Genomic DNA, 24880 nt, shown 5'->3' with positions numbered 1-24880 from the left:
ATGTAAACACACAAAGAGAATTGCACACTCAGAACCTGAATGAACCACAGCTACAACTCCCTAGATACCTAGCACAGGGGTAAGAGCTGGTGCTGAAAGAGAAAAGCTGTGTGTGTGTCTGTAATTTGGAATTTCTGCACAATCCTTAGTCCTTAAGTCCCAAGGTTTCTTCCTGTGTATGGCTTGAGCTTATAGGTTCCAGCTGGAACCCTGGCTAATTCTCGCTCACTGGAAGGCGTTCTAGGCTCTTCAAGACAAGCCACTCTCTCAGTCGTTAAGAGTTCCAGTAGCCATTCCCATCTGGCCTAGAACCCGACAATGTAAAAACCCAGTGGGAGGCTGACTGTCCCAATGGTCAGACTGGCTCTGGCCCTGTAGCCCAGATGCAGCGGGGGCCGCAGAGCATCTCCTCTCTCAGGCTGAGGAACTTAGGTTACAAGAGACAGGGCTGAGAGCCAGAAGTGACATTCTGACCCAAAGGAAGGGGAAGAAGGACAGATACAAACGTGTGTGTGTGCATGGACACACACATTCCGAGGTTGACAGACCAACACGTAGACATGATGACAACCACAAGCTGGGTGGGACTCCACACACTGAATGCAGGACTTTAGCGAAGCAGAGAGGGCAGGTGTTGGAGCACAACAGGCAAGGATAAGAAGTTCCTCTGATGCCAGCCATGGTCCACTTCAAGGTTTCAGCCCAGGGCATCACACTGACAGACAACCAAAGGAACTCTTCTTTTGCCACCATTATCCAGTGAGCAGCATCACCTTCTCTAGCACTGACCCACAGGATCACAGATGGACCAACGCGGACGGAACCACCTCCAAGATCTTCGGTCTCGTGGCCAAGAAACCGGGAAGCCCCTGGGAGAATGTGTGTCATGTCTTTGCAGAGCTTGATCCAGATCAGCCTGTGGGTGCCTTTGTTACCTTCATCACCAGTTGTGCTGGGCCAGAGGAAATGAAGGAAGGCCACACGCTCCCAGCCCATGTCAACACTGCACCCTCCCTACATCCCACAGCTCTCGCCTCCCCCTGGCCTGGCCCCAGGAGACCTGGGCACAGTGCCCTACCTCAGGAGTGAGGAGTGGGAGTTGGCCTGGGATGATGATCTCCTTCCCACCCCAGCCTGCTAAAGCTAAATGGATGGGCACATGAGATGACCTTACACATGAGCAGATGGCAGAGATGGGCATGTGATGGGCGAGGAGGCATTGGCAGCTGTGCCCCACCTGCGGGAAAATATCAGTCCTGGAGGGCATTTGGGCCCTGCCAGCTCCATCCAGCCTCAGATCCCAGCGTGGCAAGGAGAGGGTGATGTATGGGGGCAAGTTATTCCCCGTTCTGCCCCCTCTGAGCAGAGACCACAGTAGGATCACAGAAACATGGAAGAAGAGTCTATTTTTGTCTAATAATAAAGAGTTTCAATATACTTTGGTTGGAAAAAAATTTATTTTCATTGGAAAGGTAGCTTTACAAAGAGAAGGAGATACAGACAGAAAGATCTTCCATCCACTGGTTCACTCCCCAAATGGCTACAATGATCAGAGCTGAACCAATCCAAAGGAGGAATACAGGATATGGATGTTTGCAAGGGTAGTATATCAGGAAACTGAGCCATCACGCTGGGCCCTACTGTTGAATCTAGCTCCCCAAGTACTTCCTTCCTATGCTTAGGCAGCACTTTTCACGTAATGAGACCTCTTTCCCAGATGTTATAACTAGCTTACGTCCCAAACTTCATCTAAATAAATGCTTGCAAAAAAAAAAATCAACCTATGATGTATGCCTAAGAAGAAGCCATGCTGGATGTATTCAGCCATCAGGCTACAGGTCTGAATCATCCTCAACTAAGATAACCATGTAACAAAGCATTTTTTTTTTTAAGATATATTCATTTCATTTAAAAGTCCGAGTTACAAACAGGGAGAAAAAGACACATAGAGAGGGAAGGAGAGAAACTCTTCCATCTGCTGGCTTAACATATTCGAAACGTTTACTAAACATCTAACAAATATACTTAAATATTTTCTTCATAAAAATTTTGGGTTAACAAACCGCACAATCTTGTTGGCAGCATTTTTCTTTAACAAAAATCTTGTATGAGTCTTTCCAACTAATCAGGAATTATTCTAATTCTTCTGTGTGACATAATATTCCAACCTATGAAAGCTCAACTTACTGCCTTCTCCAACTAACATTCTTTCTGTTTTCAGTTAATTGGCACTACACATTGTTGTCATGAATATCCCTAGACAAACGGCCTCACCTACTTACTTGTGCTTTTACTTCTAAGAACAGAATCTTACAAGGAGGAACAGGACCAAAATGAATATGAATTCTCATCGCTAATCAAGCTGACAAACTATTTCTTTCAAAGAAAAAAACACTTTCACTTTGATGAAGTCCAATTTTTCCATTTTTCTGCTCTAGGGTTTGTGCTGAAGTTCTGTAAACCACTACAAATTCACCTATATCAATTAAATTTATCCACATTTTTATGCTGATCCTCATTTTGATAAATCCTTGTATTTTCTGTGATCATTTCAGCCATTATTTTTTTCAAATATGTTTTCAGCCTATTCCTTCTTTTCCTTCTGAAAAAAAAAATCCAATGATACAAATGTTGGAACTTTTTTTTTTTTAAACACCTTTATTTGCTTTAAAAACATAAGACTTCTTGTACAATAAAGCATAAGCATGTTTCATCTACAAAGTCAGAATATCTTCCTCATGGAACACGCAGGAAGAAAGGAAACACACACACATGGCAAAGTAGTCACAGATTACCTCTAAAATAATTAAGACTTTCGGCCAGAAAAATTAATCTTTTGAAAACAAAAGTATAACAATAACAAAAAGCCGTATTTCACACCTGGTACTAACAGTAAACATTCATAGTACAAAATTATCTGTTAAGCTTGTAAATTGCTTTAAGTACGATGGGTATTTTGATGATATAAACACTTTCAATATATAAGAATTTGATTTTAACAGTTAATTTTGTACTATGAATGTTGGCACTCTTGATACAGTTCCTTAGATCCTTTTTTCTAATGAGTAGATGACATGAAATCTACCTCTCTATATTCAGTGACTCTATATTCAGTGACTCTGTCACTGCTGCTGAACCTATCGAGAGGCCTTTTCTTCCTCCTGTTATGCTATTCAGCTCTAAAACTTCAATTTTGCTCTTTTCGTAATTTCATTTCTAATTTGTTTCTAAATTTCACATGGTTCTTTGCTGAAATTCTTGTTTTTAATTTGTTTCAAGATAATTTTTAATTGATTTTGAAGTTTTGGCGACTGCTTTAAAATCCTCGTCAGGAAATTCCAACATCTGATATTTTGTTGGTGTCTGTTATTATCCTTTCAATTCAAGTGCGGTTTCCTTTGTTGTTGATATGACAAGTGTCTTCCTATTTATTGTAATCATTTTGGCTATTATGTTAGGAATCTCTTCACAGGCTTCTATTTATTTAACCTTTAATTTTACCAAGTAGTAACCCTTCTGAAGTATAGTATGTGGGTCTTGATCTGCTTCTCTGTTACTGTTTTAATGGCAATTTTGGTTTTAGAGCCTCTGCAGGGTTACTTGACCTGTTTTGTTTATCTGTTGCCAGTGGATTCCAGTGGTACCATTGGTGCCTGCTGGAGCAGCCTAAGAAAGGAGTTTCCCAAGCTGGGCAGCCAGATGTCTCTTGGTGGGAGGGAAGTGTGGTTGTCCCTGGTTGCCCACCCTCCATCTTCTACAGAATCTAAACGAGAAAGGCAAACCTCAAGTACACAGAGACAAAGAAAATTCCCAGGATGGGCCACTTGTTATAGATCAGTTCTTGCATTCAGTTCTACCGCTCAGCTGTCCACATCTCTTGGTATGAAGGAAAAGGTTCAGCTCCACAAGGCATTTCCTGGGCCAGTACATTTGTTATGACAACGTCTACATGCACAAATGCTTTGCAGAATCTCTCTCAGCAATTATGCCGATCTGTCTTGGTATCTCTCAGCAGAAAAGGAAGTCTAAAGAAAGGAGACTGCTTTCTGTCACCAATTACATATAGTTAGGTCTTTATGATGTGTTTTTTTGTTTGCTTTTAAGTGGAAAGGCAGATTTACAAGGAGAGACAGGATCTTCCATCCACTGGCTCACTCCCTACATGACTGCAACCGGCTGGAGCTGAGCCAATCCAAAGCCAGGACTCAGGAGTTTCTTCCAGGTCTTCACGCGGATACAGGGTCCCAAGGCTTTGGGCTTTCCTGGACTGCTTTCCCAGGCAACAAGCAGGGAGCCTGAAGGGCAGTGGAGCAGTTGGAACATGAACCAGTGTCCATATGGGATGTCATTCTTGGAGCCACTGCGCCAGCCCTTTCATGATGTTTTCAGAGGAACTTGCATTTGAGTTAGAGTACAAGTAAGCCTATTTGGTCATGTTGTGCTGCCAAGCTGAAAAGATCAGGAAACATTGTGTTTTCCTAATCTGTATATGCTGTTCTTTGTTATGTGATCCCAAGACAGCTGACTGTCCCCTTTCAACTTTCTAGGATTCTTTTACACCAATTACAAGATTTATAATTGGACTTACAGGGGAAGAACAGGGAAAATGGGACTATACTATTTCATTTATACTTGAATCAACTCCATGAAATTATTTCAATGATCTGTTTTCACCCTTGATTGTCAGCCAATTGTATTTTCACAACTGGTTACTTTTCACTGAATGTTAGACTAACTTGTCTAATTATAAAAATGTTCATCATAAATGATAGATTTCATTCACTATAAATATATAAAAACTACACAAATAACTTGAGGCAATACTTGATGCCAACATCCCCCACAAAAGATTTACAGTTCCTTCTGGCAAGCAATACAGCTAGCAGCGAATCTCTGGAATCCAATCAGGGATTGAGGTAAATTGGAGTTTAGGCTTCAGCCTTTGAGAGAGCTTATCTATTTTGAGTTCACCAGTATGCATGCAACACAGCCTGCTTGGCTTGCAGGGTTCCTAAGTATAAAGGCCTGAGTATAATCCACAGTACCCCTCTTTCTTCATAGGGATTGAACTCCAATTTTGTCTCCCCAATCCTGCATGACTATCAGCAACCTATGGAAAACGAGCAACCACTTTCTGGTCACAGTCTTGGCTAGGCAATCCAAATGTGCCAATCACCCCCAGGGAACAGCTATACCAAACGGCAGTTTCATCCTTCACAGTCTACTTTTTCTCTAGAATTTTGGTCTCTTGGCTCCTTTCTCTGCCTTGCTTTCACTTCAAAGCCTTCAGACAGAAATTTCCACAGAAATATTCTCTGGGTTTTTTACTTCTCAGCTGGCTTACAAAAAAAAAAAACCATTCTACCATTGACAGAGTGAAAATGCCACCCAAATAACTTGTTTTCTGCTATGAGAAGATGTTCCAGGCTCATCCTATAGAAATTTCCAGTCCTAACATGAAAGATGCCAATTTTCTAAGTTTTTCGACGTTTTTTCAAGTCAGAATTATGATATGGAGAACAGAATCCAGCACTAGAATTGCTCACATGCTCCCTAGGCTGACTTTAGGAGCTTTCAAGAGAAAATCAGAAAATGTGTTTTTAAAAAACAAAATACATCATGAGTAAATACACACATTTCCAACTCAAATTTAGGATTTTACATCTCTTAGTCAATTTCTCTAATTCTTCCTATATATTCTCTCTTTTGCAGACCAAACCCCAGGACCTCGATCCAATGTAATTATCCACTTGCTTTCCTCCTTGGGGAAATATCCCACTACAAATATGCACTTTCCAATATTTTTTAAAAACATTTATTATTATTTTTTATTGCAAAGTTAGATATACAGAAAGGAGGAGAGACAGAGAGGAAGACCTTTCATCCATTGATTCTCTCCCCAAGCAGCCACAACGGCTGGTGCTGTGCCGATTCAAAGCCAGGAGCCAGGAACTTCCTCCAAGTCTCTCATGCGGCAGCAGGGTCCCAAGGCTTTGGGCCATCCTCTACTGCTTGCTCAGGCCACAAGCAGGGAGCTGGATAGGAAGTGGAGCTGCCGGGATTAGAACCATTGCCCATATGGGATCCCAGTGCTTTCAAGGTGATGACTTTAGCCGCCAGGCCACTGCGTTGGGCCCAATTCCTACATTTTAAAGTTACTTGAAATATTCTATGTGTTAGCCTCAAATTGATACACAATTAGTTTCATATTCTGCACTTTATTTTTAGGGATTGTTTATCATTTTAATTTAGTTTTGACTTATACTATAAAGAACTGGCATGGTTCTAAGCTTAAATTACAGAACCAAGTAATCAGAAATCTAGCTTCCAATATTTTTTTAAATTACAAAGTCAGATTTACAAAGAGAAGGAGAAACAAAGAAAAAGAGCTTCCACCTGCTGGTTCACTCCCCAAATGGCCACAACAGCCAAACCTGAGCCAATCAGAAGCCAGGAGTCAGGAGATTCTTCTGGGTTTCCCATGTGGGTGCAGAGTCCCAAGGGTTTAGGTCATTTTCTACTGCTTTCCCAGGCCACAAGCAGGGAGCTGGATGGGAAATGGAGCAGCCAAGACACGAACCAGCACCTGTAGGGGATCCTGGGCACGCAAGGCAAGGATTTACCCACTGGGCCACTGTGCTGGATCCTATCTTTCATTCTTGTTTCTTCTACCCATTTCCGTCACTCCCCTTAAAGCAGTAATTTTAAATTTGGTTTACTGGGCCTGGCCGCGTGGCCTAGCAGCTAAAGTCCTCACCTTGAACGCCCCAGGATCCCATATGGGCGCCGGTTCTAATCCCGGCAGCTCCACTTCCCATCCAGCTCCCTGCTTGTGGCCTGGGAAAGCAGTCGAGGACGGCCCAAAGCTTTGGGAACCTGCACCAGTGTGTGAGACGGCTTCCTGGTTCCTGGCTTTGGATTGGTTCAGGTCTGGTCATTGCAGTAACTTGGGGAGTGAATCATCGGACGGAAGATCTTCCTCTCTGTCTCTCCGTCTCTCTCTAATATATCTGACTTTGCAATAAAAACAAATCATTTAAAATAATAAAAAAATAAATTCTTTTTATGCTTTATAATTTTAAGCCATCTATCATCATATACCCAATCTTCCAAAATGTATCCAAAGTATCAATACTTTCTCACTCCACTCCCATTTTTGTCTCTCTTCTATTCCATGATCAACGTCCTAACTCAAATTCTCTTTATCCTGGCCTGGCCTTCTGCAGCAAACTCTTTCCTGGCAGCTCAACCCAGCTCTCCAGACGGCACAGATGCCAGGGAACCCCAGCTTGTGTCTCCTGCTTTCACTCACTTCTGTTCCCTACATCTAGCAGCCTATCCTGCAGCAATACTGGATGTCACTCTCCTCCTTCAACTCGCCTATCTGTAAATCCCCATGCCTCAGTACCTCCTGACTTCTCTGTCTGGAATGACTTCTCTTCCCTCCTTCTTGCATCCCCTTCTAAACTCAGAACCTCCCTTACAGATCTCTACCCTCCCTCTGCAGCTATAGGAAGCTGGGACCAGGGGTTTTTTTGCTGACCTAACTGATGCCTTCTCTGTGGTCAAACACAAATGTGGTCTGATGACAGTCAATACAGAGGCCTCTCTGCTCTCTTAAGCTACCATGATTTTCAAGAACATATCTTCTGGGCCTGGCGGCGTGGCCTAGCGGCTAAAGTCCTCGCCTTGAACGTGCCAGAATCCCATATGGCGCTGGTTCTAATCCCGGCAGCTCCACTTCCCATCCAGCTCCCTGCCTGTGGCCTGGGAAAACAGTTGAGGACGGCCCAAAGCTTTGGGACCCTGCACCTGTGTGGGAGACCTGGAGGAGGCTCCAGGTTCCCGGCTTCAGATTGGCGCGCATAGGCCCGTTGCGGCTCACTTGGGAAGTGAATCATCGGACGGAAGATCTTCCTCTCTGTCTCTCCTCCTCTGTGTATATCTGGCTGTAATAAAATGAATAAATCTTTAAAAAAAAAAAAAACACATCTTCTCCTCTAGCATCTAAAATATAACAAATGTTCATGTAATGCTAATTCTCTAATTAATGATAATATCAACTGTAAACACAAAATATTATTAAGCTATTATGAAGGGCAATAAGAGTTTACTACAAAGAGAGCTCAGAACAACTCTCACACATCCATGACAGTTAACAGAGAAGAACACTTCAGAAGCTAAAGAACCGGAGCTGGAGCTTTTCTTCAGATATCTTACTCTACCAGGCACAGATGCCTGGTACATGCCTTGTTTGTGTCAAGAACCAACGAAGTCCAATAGTTTATGTAAACATTATCAGTCACATGAAGGCTATGCATTTTATGCTTTTCTGGATGGAAAATTCAGAGTAATAGAGCAGTGCGGCTGCAAAACAGAACTCCAAAGCTAACAAAACTCAGTCGTCATCTTACAACTCATGGTTGAGCTCTTTCCACTCAACCATGGTTCATCCAAATATCACAAAATAGCCTTACTCTCCAGTCTAAAAATGTGGATGCAGGGGCCACCCCTGTGGTATGCCATACGGACAATGGTTCCAGTCCCAGCTGCTCCACTTCCAATCCAGTTGCCCACTACTGTTCCTGCAAAAGCAGCAGAGGATGGTTCAAGTGATTGGGCCCCTGCAACCACAATGGAGACCCAGACGAATCTGGCTCATGATTTCACCCAGTGTGGTCAGGCTGGTGATGTCATTTGGGGGAAAGAACTAACAAATATAAGATATCTCACTTTCTCTCTTCTCTCTGCCACTCCCTGTCTCTCTGTAACTCTATCTTTAAAATAAATGAATCTTTCTAAAATGTGGTATCACTTTGAGGACACACAATCCTCAAAGGCTTCCTCTCAGGCATATCCTTTCATCCTTTTAATCACCACTATGCCCTATCTTAAGCTCAAAACAATCCATGGTAGCCTTAACCGCCAACGCCGCTGCCTATGGTTCCACTTTGAAGACCTGCTCACAGGTCTAGTGAGCATCCTACAACCAGAACAACATTCCTAAAGCCCTGATGTCACCAGGTCACCCCGTGGCAGTGTTTACTTTAACTCTGCACACACTACAGAATGAAGTCTAAATTCCTGATTCAAAGTAATGACTACTAAGACTGTCAGCCTTTCCCTCACCCTGATAAGTCAGCTCCCTTCTCTCCCCCTCAAACACTCAGTGCCTATTCTTACCTCTCCTGTGCCTTCCCTCCTCCAGATTCCCCATTCCATCTTGGCAAACTAACCTAGTCACCTCCACACACTTCCCCCTACAAGGAGTAAGCTCCCTACCTATCTTGGATCACAATCATCACTGTCTTATACAAGGCCTTCAATATTAGGCAAAAAAAAAAAAAGCACAAATTAGGGTTATATTCAACAAAGACTAACCCTGTTGTCTATCAGTTCTCTGAGATGACAATCCCTTTTAACAGTCACTATAAATATTCAACAATAAGAGGAAAAGAATATGAAGGAACAAAGCTAAAAAACTAAAAACCTCCATTCAGTATGATGCTGGCGTTGGGTTTTTCATATATTGCTTTGATTATGTTGTGGATTTTTCCATCTATGCCTACCTTGGTTAGGGTTTTTAGCAGGAAGTGGTGTTGGATTTTGTCGAAAGCTTTTTTTGCATCTATCGATACTATCATGTGATTCTTGTTTTTCAGTTTTTGGATGTGGTGTATTACATTTATGGATTTCCTTATGTTGAACCACCCCTGCATTCCAGGGATGAATCCTACTTGATCTGGATGAATGATCTGTCGGATGATTTTTTGAATTCTATTGGCTAGCATTTTGTTGAGTATCTTAGCATCAGTGTTCATCAGAGAGATAGGTCTGTAGTTTTCTTTCTCTGTAGGATCTCTGTCCGGTTTTGGGATTAAGGTAATGTTGGCTTCACAGAATGAGTTTGGAAGGGTTGCTTCTTTTTCTATTGTTTTGAAGAGTGTGTAGAGGATTGGGGTTAGTTCTGTTCGGAATGTTTTGTAGAATTCTTTAGTGAAGCCATCTGGGTCTGGGCTTTTCTTTGTTGGGAGATCTTGAATCACTGATTCAATCTCTGCTTCAGTTATGGGTTTGTTCAGTTCGTTTGTTGCCTCTGGGCTAAGTTTTGGCAGGTGGTGTGAGTCTAAGAACTTTTCCAGAAAGCACCATCAAGGGATGTTACTGTTTTGATTCTTTTTTTTTTTTTAAAGATTTTTATTTCATTTTTAGTACAAAGTCAGATATACAGAGAGGAGGAGAGACAGAGAGGAAGATCTTCCGTCCGATGATTCACTCCCCAAGTTACTGCAATGGCCGGTGCGCGCCGATCCGAAACCGGGAACCAGGAACCTCTTCTGCGTCTCCCACACGGGTGCAGGGTCCCAAGACTTTGGGCCGTCCTCGACTGCTTTCCCAGGCCACAAGCAGGGAGCTAGATGGGAAGTGGAGCTGCTGAGATTAGAACCGGCGCCCATATGGGATCCTGGCACGTTCAAGGTGAGGACTTTAGCCACTAGGCCATGCGGCCAGGCCCCTATTTTGATTCTTAACAGCATCTGACGTAATTCCGGCCCTTCATGCTTACTGACTTATAATAAGCAAATTAAAAAATTCTTGGAATATAAAAAGGGCCAAGAGGAATTAACTGGAAAAGTCAGTCACTTAATTAAATACTACTAATATCAAATCCTAAAAAAAGAAATTAATCCATAGCCAAAATGAATTTCTTGAGCCAGCCTTATGGCTGCTGTGAGCTAAGCTGCCACCTGCAACGTTGCCAACCCATATGAACACCAGTTGAAATACTGGCTGCTCTACTTCTGATGCAGATTCCTGCTAAGGTGCCTGCAAAAGTAGTGGAAGATGGCCCAAGCACATGGACTCTGCCACTCATGGGAGAGACCCAGCGAGAGCTTCCGGCCCTGTCCTGGCGCTGCCACAGTCATCGGGGCAGCTTGGGGAGTGAGCAAGCCGATGGATACCTCTTAAGCTCACACTCTCTCTTCTCTACCTTGTAAGTAAATTTTTAAAATATATCCTTCTATAAATGAAAAGGAGAATTCTAAATAAGTAAATATGTAGAGAAGTAGCTAGAACTGAGCCTCACTGAACATGAAATACAAAAAAATAAAATAAAAATTCAAAGAAAATCATATGATCCCAAGCATTAAAAGAAAAGCAGTTAGGGGCCCGGCCGCATGGCCTAGCGGCTAAGGTCCCCGCCTTCAACGCCCCGGGGTCCCATATGGGCGCCGGTTCTAATCCCGGCAGCTCCACTTCCCATCCAGCTCCCTGCATGGGGCCTGGGAAAGCAGTCGAGGACGGCCCAAAACTTTGGGACCCTGCACCCGCGTGGGAGACCCAGAGGAGGTTCTGGGTTCCTGGCTTCAGATTGGCACGCACTGGCCGTTGCGGCTCACTTGGGGAGTGAATCACCGGGCGGAGGATCTTCCTCTCTGTCTCTCCTCCTCTGTGTATATCTGACTTTGTAATAAAATAAATAAATCTTAAAAAAAAAAAAAAATGCAGTTAAACAAATGGAGAATAAAAGGCAAGACAATCTTAAGAAAGCGATCCTAAAAAGAAAAAAAAACTAGAAAAAGGTAATAAAGGACTAGAGAAAAAAGGAGAATTGAAGAAATAAAGGAAAAAGAGGTCAGATTGGTAAACTGTATTAGAAGTCATTTTTTCCAAATTGTGCCTGAGAAATCAATAAAAATGACAGTGTTATTTAAGTAGAAAACAATTTTTACAATAGGTAAGTGGTTGATAAAACACTTGATACAACTATTTCAGAAAGTACAACTTTAGGGCCCGGCGGCGTGGCCTAGCGGCTAAAGTCCTCGCCTTGAAACCCCCGGGATCCCATATGGGCGCCGGTTCTAATCCCGGCAGCTCCACTTCCCATCCAGCTCCCTGCTTGTGGACTGGGAAGGCAGGAGAATACGACCCAAAGCTTTGGGACCCTGCACCCGCATGGGAGACCCAGAAGAGGTTCCTGGTTCCCGGCATCGGATTGGCGAGTACCGGCCCGTTGCGGCTTACTTGGGGAGTGAAGCATCGGACGGAAGATCTTCCTCTCTGTCTCTCCTCCTCCCTGTATATCCGGCTTTGCAATAATAATAAAAATCTTTAAAAAAAAAAAAAAAAAAAAAGAAAGTACAACTTTAACTTTCTTTCAGCTTTAGAAACAAAATTCTGTTAAAAAGAAAAAGCAATGTAAGATTTTTGTTGGGCCCAGCACGATAGCCTAGAGGCTAAAGTCCTCGTGTTACAGACACCGCTAGGGTTCCCATGAGCGCTGGTTCACATCTCGGCTGCTCCATTTCCCCTCTAGCTCCCTGCTTGTGGCCTGAGAAAACAGCCAAGGATGTCCCAAAGCCTTGGAACCTGCACCTATGCGGGAAACCCAAAGGAAGCTCCTGGCTCCTGACTTCGGATAGGCTCAGCTCCAGCCACTGCGGCCCCATGGGGAGCAAACCAGCAGATCTTTCTCTCTGTCTTTCCTCCTCTCTGTATATCTGACTTTGCAATCTACCTTTCCAATAAAAATAAATAAATCTTTTTTTAAAAAGATTTTTTTGTTCAGTGTATATATAATTCTTAAGATAAAGACAGCCTGGGTGGGGCTTTTCCCTTTGTTTCTCCCCAACCCCAGATACAGTGTGAAACAGATATTACTGTGAAAACAATGGTATTATCCACTTTCCTGTAGCCCTTGACCCTTTGTACCCAAGTAACTAAGTAAGATCATTTAAAAAACTAATTCAAAAAAGACAGCCTACAAATGTATAAAATCAACTAGTCATATTTAACAACAACAACAAAAAAACTCTTTTAATCAAAAACACTGCTTCCTGCTACATGTTTCATCTGTCTTACAAATTGTTGTAAATAACAAGCACTTGCCTATCTTAAGAACTTTCTGGAGAGGTCAAGTTAATGATATGTTATAGTTGCTTTAGTTGACTAACCCTAGTCAGCTAATCTTATCTTGCTCTGTTTGTTAGGAATTGACCTATTTTTAAAAACAGGATATCCAATTATAACCGGGTTTAAAAAAAAAACTTAAAAAATATGGGCAACAGGGCCCAGCGCAATGGCCTCATGGCTAAAGCCCTAGCCTTGCATGCGCCAGGATCCCATATGGTCAGTGGTTCTAATCCCAGTGGATCTGCTTCCCATCCAGCTCCCTGCTTGTGGCCTGCGAAAGCAGTGGAGGATGGCACAAAACCTTGGGACCCTGCACTCACATGGGAGACCCAAAGGAAGCTCCTGGCTCCTAGCTTCGGATTAGCTCAGCTCTGGCCATTGGGGTCAACTGAGGAGTGAATCATTGGACACAAGATTTTCCTCCCTGTCTCTCCTCCTCTCTGTAAATCTTACTTCCCAATAAAAATAATAAACCTTGAAAAAAAAAAAAACATTGACAACAATACTTCACAAACCCAAAACATACAGCTGCAGGCAACACTTGGCCCAGAGATTCACAAAGCCATCATGTCTCTGGCCCCACTTTCTCTGCCTTCCTTTTCTCTGGAAATGGCTCCTTGGAACCACAAGGTGAGTCCAGCTGTGGCAGTTGAGGACATTACAACCTCACAACACAGAAGACAAAGCATCACCTCTGGAATCTCCCCAGAAGCAAAGAGGGCCCCAACAAAACCACTCAGATCACTAAGTGAGTCACATGTCCATCTCAAAACCATCACTGCAGCTAATGCTTGTAATGCTTTGATAGGTTCTCCTAAGTCAAGGGCAAGGGAAAAGTCACGATCACCTTCTAAGCTCATTCCTTTCCACCCCACCTTACCCATCCCAAGCTCTGCTCTACAACATCCATCTATATTCGGTACATATAAGGTGTGGAAAATTCTAACTTAGGGTCCTGTGACTACAAGTGATCTGCATAGTCTTTGCAAATTTAATCACATAAGGATGTATCCTACATTTATCTTTGTACATTCAATATTATGGTGTTTTTAAGAAAAGGATCATAGACTCACAAGGAGAGTATCATGAGAGACAAAGACTTCCCTCTGCAAGCCAACAAATGCCAAGGATTAGGGGTAACTCCAGAAGAGAAGAAACAGTCTTAGGAACAGATTCTCCCTAGAGTCTCTCATGAGAGCATAGGGTGGCCAGGATCTTGGTTTCAGAATTCTGCTTTCAGAACCATCAGAGAATAAAGTTTCATTGCTTTAAACCATCAAGTTGTAGTATCTCAGTAACAGTGCTAGAAAACCAATACACTAAGCAAGATAACCCAATGTACAATCTCTTCATTCTTTCCTGAATGTTTTTTCTCCTCCACACAAGTCTCTTCAGACTAAACTTCTCACATTTGCTCCCAAGTCCTTTCTCTCCCCAAAGATGTCTCTCAGAACCCCCAAAAGAGTTACTCTCTCCATCACGTATAAATCCAGCACCACAGATTGCCTGCATTTTTATTACAAAATTCTAACTGGCAAGCTATCTTCTTGCAGAATTATGAGCTGAGAGGAAGTAAGACCTGATTCTTACACATCCTCAAGGCACACCTAGGACTCTACACATAATAGTCACTCAGAAGGTATCTACAGGGGCCAACATTGCAACTCAGCACGCACACTGCACCAATGCTTGCGATGCTGGCAATCTGTATTAGAGAGCCAGTGTGAGTTCCAGCTGCAATACTTTCAATCCGGTTTCTTGCTAAAAGCAACAGAGGCTGAAGTACTAGGGTCCCTGCCACCATGCAGGAGTTCCTGGCTCCTGGCTTCAGCCTGGCACAGATCTGGTTGTCATGGCAACCTGGGGAGTGAACCAGTGAATGGAAGATTTTTTTCATCTTTTTCTCTTTCCCTCGCTCTGCCTTTCAAATAAACAAACATTTTGAAAAGAAGATAATTATGAATTGAACAGGTTAATGATTCATCTCCAAGATGAAGGGTATGAGCTAAGAGAATTGCCAATTAAATATTTTCAAGAAGTGAAGATGGGTTTTGGAAGATAGAACCTAGATAACTAGGGAAGGGGAAAAAAAAAAACCTAGGGATATGAAAAACGAGAGTGCTAAATTTAGCAAAGATGCAGAAAAACTACAAAGCACAAGGATTTGGTTAGGGAAAAAGATATGTATAAAGGAGTGGGAATCTTCTGAGGATCATTTTATAGTTAAGCAAAGGAATGTTTTTAAAAAGCTTCTGAGTAGGACTGGCACTGTGGTACAGCACGTAAAGTTGCTGCCTGTGACACCAGCAAACTGTATGGGTTGGTGATGATACAAGTGCTGGCTTCTCTACATCTTGAACCAGCTCCATACTAATGGTCTGGGGAAAGCAGCAGAAGATGTTCCAAGTGTTTGGACCCCTGCCACCCACATGAGAGACCTAGACAAAGCGCCTGCCTCCTGGCCAAGTCCTAGACACTGCTGCAGCCACCTGGGGAGTGAACCAAGAGATGAAAAATCTGTCTTTCCTTCTTTACCTGTAACCCTGACTTCCAAATAAATGAATAAATCTTTGTAAAAGAAATATAAAAGCTTCTGAGCAAAACGATGTGGAATGGGCTCTGCAGGTCAGCAATGAAGTGAAGGGCCAGCTCTACCAGGTCAGGGTCAGGTACACTAGGACAGCAGCAGGAGAAATGAAAAGAAACAGGGACCGATGCCATGGCAAAGTAGCCTAAGCCTCTGCCAACAGTGCCAGCATCACATATTGGTGCCAGCTCTTATCCTGGCTGCTCCACTTCCAATCCAATTCCCTGCTTGTCGTCTGGGAAGGGAATGGAAGATGGCCTAAGTCCTTGGGTCCCTGTTCCCTAGTGGGAGACCTGGAAGAAGTTGCTGGTCTGGGATCGGCTCAGCTCAGACTACTGCAGACATTTGGGGAATGAACCAATGGCTAGAGGACCTCTCTGTCTCTCCTCTCTGTATCTCTGTCTTTCAAATTACAATAAAATGAATCTTTTAAAAAATGGAAATGGATAGATTAACATTAGAGAAAAGAGAATAAACAGGTAGAATCTTTACTAAGCCCAAGAATGACTTCTAAAAGTTGGTCTTTGGGGCCCAGCGGCGTGGCCTAGCAGCTAAAGTCCTCGCTTTGAAAGCCCCGGGATCCCATATGGGCACCAGTTCTAATCCCGGCAGCTCCACTTCCCATCCAGCTCCCTGCTTGTGGCCTGGGAAAGCAGTCGAGGACGGCCCAAAGCTTTGGGACCCTGCACCCGCGTGGGAGACCTGGAAGAGGTTCCTGGTTCCCGGCTTCGGATCGGCGCGCACCGGCCCGTTGCGGCTCACTTGGGCAGTGAAGCATCTGATGGAAGATCTTCCTCTCTGTCTCTCCTCCTCTCTGTATATCCGGCTTTCCAATAATAATAAATCTTAAAAAAAAAAAAAGAAAAAAGAAAAAAATAAAAGTTGGTCTTAGGTAGGATTTGCAACTAAAATAAGAAAGCCCAACTGAAAAGATTACCTTTTTTCCAACAATGATAAGAAGTTTAGTAGATATGACTCAATATGAGGTGACAGGAAAACATGCCAATAAAATTGCCCAACAAACAGCAGATACGTCAGCAAAGTTCAGGAGAATATGGAACAAAACATATGATAGTCATGGGTTAAAATGACTTTTAAGAGTCCTGAAATACAAAACTGCATTTCTTCCTTTTTCAAATCTACTTATTTATTTCACTTTTTATTTGAGAAGCAGAAGATCTTCCAAAAGCTGATTCCCTTCCCAAATGCCTGTAACAACCAGGGCTGAGACAGGCCTGAAGTCCATTTGAGTCTCTCACACAGGTGGCAAGGACTCAAGCACCTGGGCCATGACCTGCTGCCTCCCAGGGTGTGCATTAAAGAAATTTGGACCTGAAATATTAAGAGGAAGCTGTATGAAAGCAGAGTAGCCAGGGCTGAAACCAGGGACTCTGTGAGATGGGACATGGGCATCCATCCCAAGCACCTGCTCCGCTGCCCCAAAATCTGCCCCTGTACTTTCTTTAAAGACACCTGTATCGGGTCCAGCGGCGTGGCCTAGTGGCTAAAGTCCTTGCCTTGAACCTGCCAGGATCCCATATGGGCGCCGGTTCTAATCCCAGCAGCTCCACTTCCCATCCAGCTCCCTGCTTGTGGTCTGGGAAAGCAGTTGAGGACGGCTCAAAACTTTGGGACCCTGTACCCACATGGGAGACCCGGAGGAAGTTCTGGGTTCCCGGTTTCGGATAGGCACAGCACCGGCCGTTGCGCTCACCTGGGGAGTGAATCATCGGACGGAAGATCTTCCTCTCTGTCTCTCCTTCTCTCTGTATATCTGACTTTGGAATAAAATAAATCTAAAAAAAAACCCAAAACACCTGTATCAAGCAGCACATTCGACACAATTCTGGGTCCGGAAATATAACACAAAATAACACAAAACAACTATTCCTCTGCAATTTACTTCTCCCAGGGAAGGCAAACAGGGTATACTAGACTCATGACCATAATAAATGTGGGACTTTCAGGTTAATACTTCTTGAGTAAGTACTACATGGGGAGAAAATTTTTACCTTTTTCTTTCTAATTTTTCAGAATTTTCATTTTACTAGTTAGAAATGTATGCATGGCCTTAACAAACAGCAGCCACACAGACTCAAGTAAATTAGAGTTTATTTGTTTTTTAACATACCAGCTTGCCCACTGTAAAACTCTTATTTTCTTTCTTTATATCTCAAAGTGTTTTTTGGAATTGGGTCAGCCCTTCCAAATGATCACAAAGGATGACGAGGCTAGGGAAAAATGACACCAAATGGCACAATGGAAAACGCAGAGCTTGGGGATCAGATAAGGTCTGAGTTCAAATATCAAAGTATAAATTTTGTGATCTTAGGCAAGTTATTCAATAGCTCCAACCTTCGGTTTACCCACCTACGATGTGGGAATCACTTCACTTTAAGGAGTAAAGTGGTAATTTCTAGAAGGCGTCTGGCACAAGGCTTGGAAAAAGGGAGCAACGGGTACAGCTACTCCTGTGACATCTACCACTGTTACAGCTTGCACACTACACACAACAGAAACTCAGGGACGCGGGTGGGGGACTGCCTCTGCTCTTCTCCCAAGTCACTAGGCTATTCCATTCTACTCTTGTGCAGGTTCCGCAAAGCAAGGACTTCAAACAACTGAACACATTAATTTTATAAACAGGTTTAACATCCCTGCTTGGTGGCATGTATTTATGCTCCCAAAGAAAAACATGAATGGTGATGTCATAAGCAGAAGAAAATGATCACTGAGTCATAAAAATTCACATACAAATGAATGAAAATGGTGCTGTCTTAGAAATACTCCAAAGATTCTATAGTTACTTTTGTTAAACTGACACCATTAACCTTATCCTCTGTAATTAATCACTTCTGTAGCAACTTACATTAGGAAAAAAAAAAAATTAAGTGACTAACTTACAAGCACAGAATAACCCAAATTTTATAACATCCTCAACTTTAATCCTTGAGTTGTCCTGAGGATTAAACAGTAAAACACACAGGAACATGCCTGGCCAAGCCCCTGGCTCAGAGTTTGCACTCAGCGATAACTTTAGAGAAGCCTAATCTTGTTGTTATCACATGTTCCTTTCAATTAATGAAAAAGACCTGTAATGCCAATTATGAGAGAGGATTTACAGATCTAAAAATCTTAAAACACACAACAGCTTGATGCCCTTCCAAGCCAGAAAGGGATCCACATAACGCCTTCTGGCTGACACAGAGGTTAATGAGTTACATCAGGATATGTATCACCTGAGACCAGCTGCTGCCTAAGACACCAGCATCTCATCCACACACTGGTTTGGGTCCCAACTGTCCCACTTCCCATTCAGCTCCCTGCTAATGTGCCTGAGACGGCAAGAGAGGATGGCCCCAACACTCGGGACCCTGCATTCATGTAGATGAAGTTCCTGGCTTCAGTCTAACCCAGCCCCAGCTGTTGTGGCCATTTGGGAAATGATCAAGCAGATGGAGGATCTCTCTCTAATTGTGCCTTTCAAATAAGTAAAGAGAGAGAGAGAAAGAGAGAGCGAGAGCGAGAGAGAGAGAGAGAGAGAGAGAGTGTGTGTGTGTGTGTATGTCACTGTGATCAAAACCACCATTTTAACTCATCCAAAAAAATTCTTCAGCTGCAAATACAAGTCTTTTTAAAGGACCAGAGGCAAAAGTTCCTCCTACTTTCAGTTATTAAAAACACAAATTCCAGAAGCCCACAAGATACAATGGCATCGTCAAGACCAAAGTCTCAACTGTTTTCCCCCTGAGTCAGCCTGGACATCAGCTAGTACAGACTCACAGGGAATGTCCACAGTATCAGGGGAGCCCCTTCCCTCACACATGACCCCATCTGAAACAACCAGTTTCAGGATTGCTCCTTCCCCACCACAAGGCTCTTCTGCGATCCTCTGGACTCCCAATGCAGCCACTCGGACCTCTCTCCCACTCGGACCTCTCTCCCCCTCGGAACCTCCCTCACACACACAGGTGGCTTCAGCATTTGCATCTACCAGATACATATCCTGAGAACATCCCAAAGCCACTGTCCACAAAACTCAACTCCAAACTGAACTCACTTGAGACCCGCTGCTCTTGGGTGCCTGCATCTGTGAACAGTATTGTGGTCACCCAAGCCAGGATTTCGTTTTCTTTCCCTCATCACCCTGCTCCCTCTCCCCAGCAGTACACCAGCTTCAAGAAAGACCTGGTTGTCTTACCTCCATAACGCCACACAGCACATCATCACTGCCTATATCCAGGTCTTACTATCACTGTCCTGACCAAGGCCAACACATCTCCCCAGGCTTCTCAACGCCTCTCACACCAAAGTAGGTCCACCTGCTCTGAACATCACACTGCTCTGGCTATGGAGAACCCCACTGCCCTGCCACGTGGTGCTGGATTTTCACAGCTTAAAGGACTCTCATTTCAGTCTTCCTTCCATTCACCTGATCATGGAAGCTCCTTGCATCTGTATGTATTTTTAAATACTCCGGCTCTACCAGCAAGGCCACGTTAGCTCTGACTGCCAATGTAAAAGCCACAGTGTCATGAAAATAAGAGCAAACCAGGTATGCTGTGCCGCTGCTCTTGGGGTCTCCACTTGTCCAGGCTCCTGCCTATCTCCCCAGTCTTGTCGTGCTCCACTTCATTTTACCTGGTCAGCCACCCCCCTGCTCTCTCCAGCCTGCCACGATCAACCCCTAATTCCCAAGCCAATAACTCTGTCTTGCTTACCACTAGTATCTTAGAACCTAAAACAGAAGTGTGCTTAACTAATATGTGTGTATGAATGCAACTCACCAATCAGAATGCTTTAAGTTACACATCCAGCCCCTCCATCCATGGGTCCTCCAGTGGCTTAGTTTCTCTATTCATAAAGCTCAGTGCTAAGTACCCTGAAAGACCCCACCTCATTTGGGTTGCCAACTCTATCATTTCAAACTTCTCTCTCATCACTCTTTTACACACGCAGCAACAAGATTTAGTTTGCATCCTTCCTTCCTTCTGCAGTTTTCCCCCCAAGGAAATGTCCAAATCCTCCGCCTCAAATGCTCGAATCCAAGGTTATCCCCTTCTCATTCACCTTTCTTACACACACCCCACTTCCACACTGAATTCCCACAGGTTCACTGCCTCGCTCAGTTCTCAGATCAAATGTCACTTCAACTAAAGACATCGCCCAAAGTCCCTGGCACTTATAACTCTGTCAGAACACCCCATTTTTATTTTGAAACCATTTACCAATATCTTTCCTGTATTTCTTTGTAAGCTACCTGTCACTCTCGGAAAAATACAAGATCTGTGAAAGCAGGGGCCCTGTCCATCCCTGCTCGTCCAGATCAGCCATGGAAGGCGTTAGCTAAGTACCCACCAAAGGCACGAATGGGTCTGCAACTCTATGACGACGATTACTTGTACACGCGTCTTTCTCCTGGTATATTCCAAACTCCTTGTGGACTCGGCCAAAGTCTGGCTAATCTATTTGTTTGAGTGTCTTATCCAGAAAGCCTTGCACAACTGAAGCCAAAGAACAGATAACTCCTAATTAATTAATTAATGATCTCCTCAAGAGGTCACCACCCGGAACCAGAACCCCACACTGGCCAGAACCCCGCGCACACTCCATTGCAGAACCTGTTCCCATCGACTGCATCCAGTGAGTTCCCAAGGGCTGTTGCTCACTTTCCTCCAGCCAGGAGACCTCACACTCCTGTCCTCTCCCTTCTATCTCTAGTCAACAAATCGCTGCCAGGGTCCAGTTTTTGGTTTGTTTTTTGTTTGTTTGTTTTTTTCTTTTCGGTGAACCCCTAATCTCAAGTTACCTGGAGAGCTCATCGGGCCAGAGGGCACACGGGGATGCTAAAAGGTAGAGCTGAAGTATAACCAAGCCACTCACCTTTTACCTTGATTGGAAACCGACCTGGCCTCACACACCAGCTCTGAGACTCTTAGGGACCCTCAGCAATTCCTCCCATTCAGACTGCAGCACCCCCAAATTCCTCTGGATAGCCTCCACCCCTGCCTCCTACCTTTTCACCTTTCATGACAGGAAGACCCCCGCCCCCAGGCCAGAGATAATGATCTCCCCGGAAACAAGTCAACCACGTAGGGCAGCCCATCCCTCCCCACTTTCTGGGCTGCCCGGGACCACCTCGAGCGCCCCTCAGCTCCGGCCTCGGGCCGGGCCCGACCCTCCACCGCACAGCACCACCCTCTCTCACCACTCACCTGAAGCGGCCCCCGCAGTGCTGGCATTGCTCGCCCACCCAGCCGGCGGGGCAGACGCACTGGCCGGTGCCAGGGTTGCAGCGGCCGCCGTTGACACAGGGCCGGTCACATTCCTTGGCCTCGGCTGCGGCGGAGCCCGACACCGCCGCCGCCGCCGCCGCGGCCTCGGCCTCCCGAGGCAGCAGCAGCAGCCCCAGCAGCGGCGGGAGCAGCAGCAGCAGCCGCGGTGGCAGCGACGGCGACAGTAACCACGGGAGGCGCAGCCCGGTCCCCAAGCCCGGCCTCCCAATCCCGGTCACGTCCGAGCCCCGCTGCCGCCCGCCGTTCCTGCCCGCGGGCGCTGCCGTCGCCGCTGTCCTCCTCCTCAGCCTCGCCTCAGTCGCCGCCGCCGCCACCACCATCTTCCCGGGGCTGAGACGGCGCCCCGCGAACACATACACACACACACACTCACACACTCACACACACACACTCACACACCGCACGGCCGGCTCCGCTTCGCCTGGCCGTGCGGGGCGGGGCTGGGCGGACGGTGGCTCGAGCGGTCAATCCCGAGGGCGGGGCCAGAGCGCGTGGGCGGGGCGGCGTGCGCGCACGCGCAGACCGAGCTCCTCCAGCGCTGGCTCTGTGGCGGTGCCGCTCCCCTCGGTTCTCTAGCAAAGCACCCTGAGCGCTCAAGCTTTGCTTCACCGTCGGTCCCCGATGCGTCTCCCGTCCTGTTTACAAACCGGCCGCCCTGCTAGTTCGGCAGGTCGCGATGCGGTTTGCGGTCCTGCAGACCCCGTACCTGCCGGCCTAAGAGACTCATGGCCCCCAAAAGCAGTGTAACTACGCTGTCCGATCTTCCGTTTGGAATCTGACCTGAATCTGTGACTGCGTTAACAGGTAAAAGATATAATAGAAGTTGCCACGTGTTGACTACAACTCAGAGCTTTTATTAATATATTTATTTGGAAGTCAGAGTTAGAGATGACCCGTCTGCTGGTTCACTTCCTAAATGGCCACAAAGCCATGGATGTGCCATGCCAAGCCAGGAACCAGGAGCTTCTTCTGCGTCTCCCTCATGGGTATCAAGAGCCCAAGCCCTTGGACCGTCTTCCACTGGTTTCACAGGGAGCCCCATTAGAACCGGCGCAGCCAGGACTAGAACCAGCACTGGTACAGGATTAGACATCACAGGCCCTAGCTCTGAGCTGTTAAAAAGTTTTGTCAGCCTAGGTTTTTTGAGCTCTTCGTGGTGCCAGGCTGCTCCCGGTCTCCCACCTTCTTGGAGGGAAATCACTTTAGAGAAACCCCTGATAACTGAGGGGTGCTGAGCAGCTGCCTGGGGTGTTCCACACTACCTAGAACAGAGAACAGTCCTCCCTACTATAACTTAGACAAATCCTGAGAACTGCTAAGCTCACTGCCAATTTAAATCTCTTAAGTTTTAGAGAGCTTTGTTACTCAGCAATGGAAAACCAGAGTATTATCTGACCATACCCTTGGGCTGTGACGAATATTCCTGAGGTAATGACCGCAGAGTTTGGGCACCTGGCAGTGCTTGGCAACCAAAGCCCTCATACCTGTAAGGTCCCTCAATCTGACCTCAGAGCACACAATTCTAAGATCTAGATCGTAGCGCCACAGTCCTGCCCACAGAAACCTCTATTTCACCTTCAAACCTGATCAAATTGAACTGCACAGCGGCCTCACTCCCAGCCCTCCACCCACAGGAAACCTACTGTCCAGCCCAGCTCCTAGCACTGGCCTCCTGCTTGGCAAATTATATGTTGCTGCGGTGTCCTGCATGGGACTGTGAAGTCAAGGGTGCGCAGCTTATGAAGATAGGGCTCAACCTTCTGGCCAGTCCCATCGGAGGGGGGAGCCTGATGTGGGCCATGCAATGGCTGTGAAAGACACTGCTACCCCTACATTTCCAAGCCAGAGGCAGATCCAGCCCTTCCCTTGCTTCTCCACCCCTAGCCTGGGGCCAGGCTGTGAACATCTGATGTTACCAGCACTTGTACATTAGCACAGAGCTTGGCATCCACAGAGCAGCCAGCCTTGTACAGGATGTGGCTGCTTTCTGAAGCTAGAGAGCCTTGTTAGGACAAACTTTCTTTCTTACTTCCTCCTGCACTTATTCTTTTTTCTGGTTCTTTTTCCTTAGTCTTATATCATCTTCTGGTTATTGAAGTGGTTGTTTTGGTTTTTTTTAGGTTTTATTTATTTTTATTTGGGAGGCAGATTTTTATAGAGAGAGAAGGAGACAGAGCAAGAGAGGTCTTCCATCTGCTGCTTCACTCACTAAATGACCATAACCACTAGGGTTGAGCTGATCCCAAGCCAGGAGACAGAAGCATCTTTCCAAGTCTCCAAGGTGGATGCAGGTATTATGGTCTTAGGCAACTAGTTCAGGGTCATGGGCTTGGAAGCCACGCCTCCCCCACCTGTGTAATACTTTTTGCTCACCTATGCATCAAAGAATGCTTACCCATCATTATCTGAGACCTGGGTGAGGTAGTGTTACATTGTTGTATAAACATTCCTCTCTGAAGTACTGGGAAGGGGCTCGCTCTCTTGGTCACATGCTTCTGTCACTCTGGCACTCCAACTTTTGGCCTCCCTGTACCTGCTTGCTCTCCTCTGCTTTCCTGCATGACAGACTGTGAGAACACAGGTAGCCCCTGACCGTGGCCCCTGTATGTCTGTATTTCTCACCCTCTGTTCACTGCTTGAGTGAGTCAGTGAAGATGCAAATGCTGAGATGCTTTGTTTTCTAATTTGCATATTTTAAAGAGTTTTAGGAGAGGTGAAAACTAGCAGTAATGGAATGTAGGAATAGAAACCAGGGAAAGGTGAATGTCTGCAGCTTTGTAAGTGTGCCCAGGTTGTTCACTGCACATCTCTTAGGATAATTTATATTTCTGGGAAAGCTGGAACATGGGTCTTCAGTTTAATGGACGGATTTCACAGTAAGGACCATTTGTTCTTCTCGGGGGTTTTGATTCAGACTGAATTGCCACTGTGACTTTTGATTTGCTAATTTCTGTTATCATGAGATAATTGGTTTCTTAGTAACTAAAGCTAGTAATTAGGAAGGTGGGACTCCAGACATGCTGGAGCAGTGGGTCCTGCCATTGCCAAGCTTGGCTAATAAAGACTCCTTAGTATATGCTAC

The 24880-nt window shown here is 45.1% G+C and overlaps 1 protein-coding gene across 1 annotated transcript in view; it reads right to left on the bottom strand.

The window, feature by feature from the left end:
• Positions 1-22242, bottom strand: part of ATRN (attractin) — a 106825-nt gene extending 84583 nt beyond the window's left edge. Inside the window, exon 1 of the mRNA XM_004585654.2 lies at positions 21718-22242. Coding sequence (XP_004585711.2) covers positions 21718-22118 — 401 coding nt within the window. The 5' untranslated portion in view covers positions 22119-22242. The remainder of the gene's footprint in view (positions 1-21717) is intronic.
• Positions 22243-24880: the final 2638 nt, after the last annotated feature.

The sequence above is a fragment of the Ochotona princeps genome, chromosome 22 (assembly GCF_030435755.1).
Source record: "Ochotona princeps isolate mOchPri1 chromosome 22, mOchPri1.hap1, whole genome shotgun sequence".
Taxonomy (NCBI): Eukaryota; Metazoa; Chordata; class Mammalia; order Lagomorpha; family Ochotonidae; genus Ochotona; species Ochotona princeps.
This window is presented reverse-complemented; position numbering and strand designations above follow the sequence as displayed.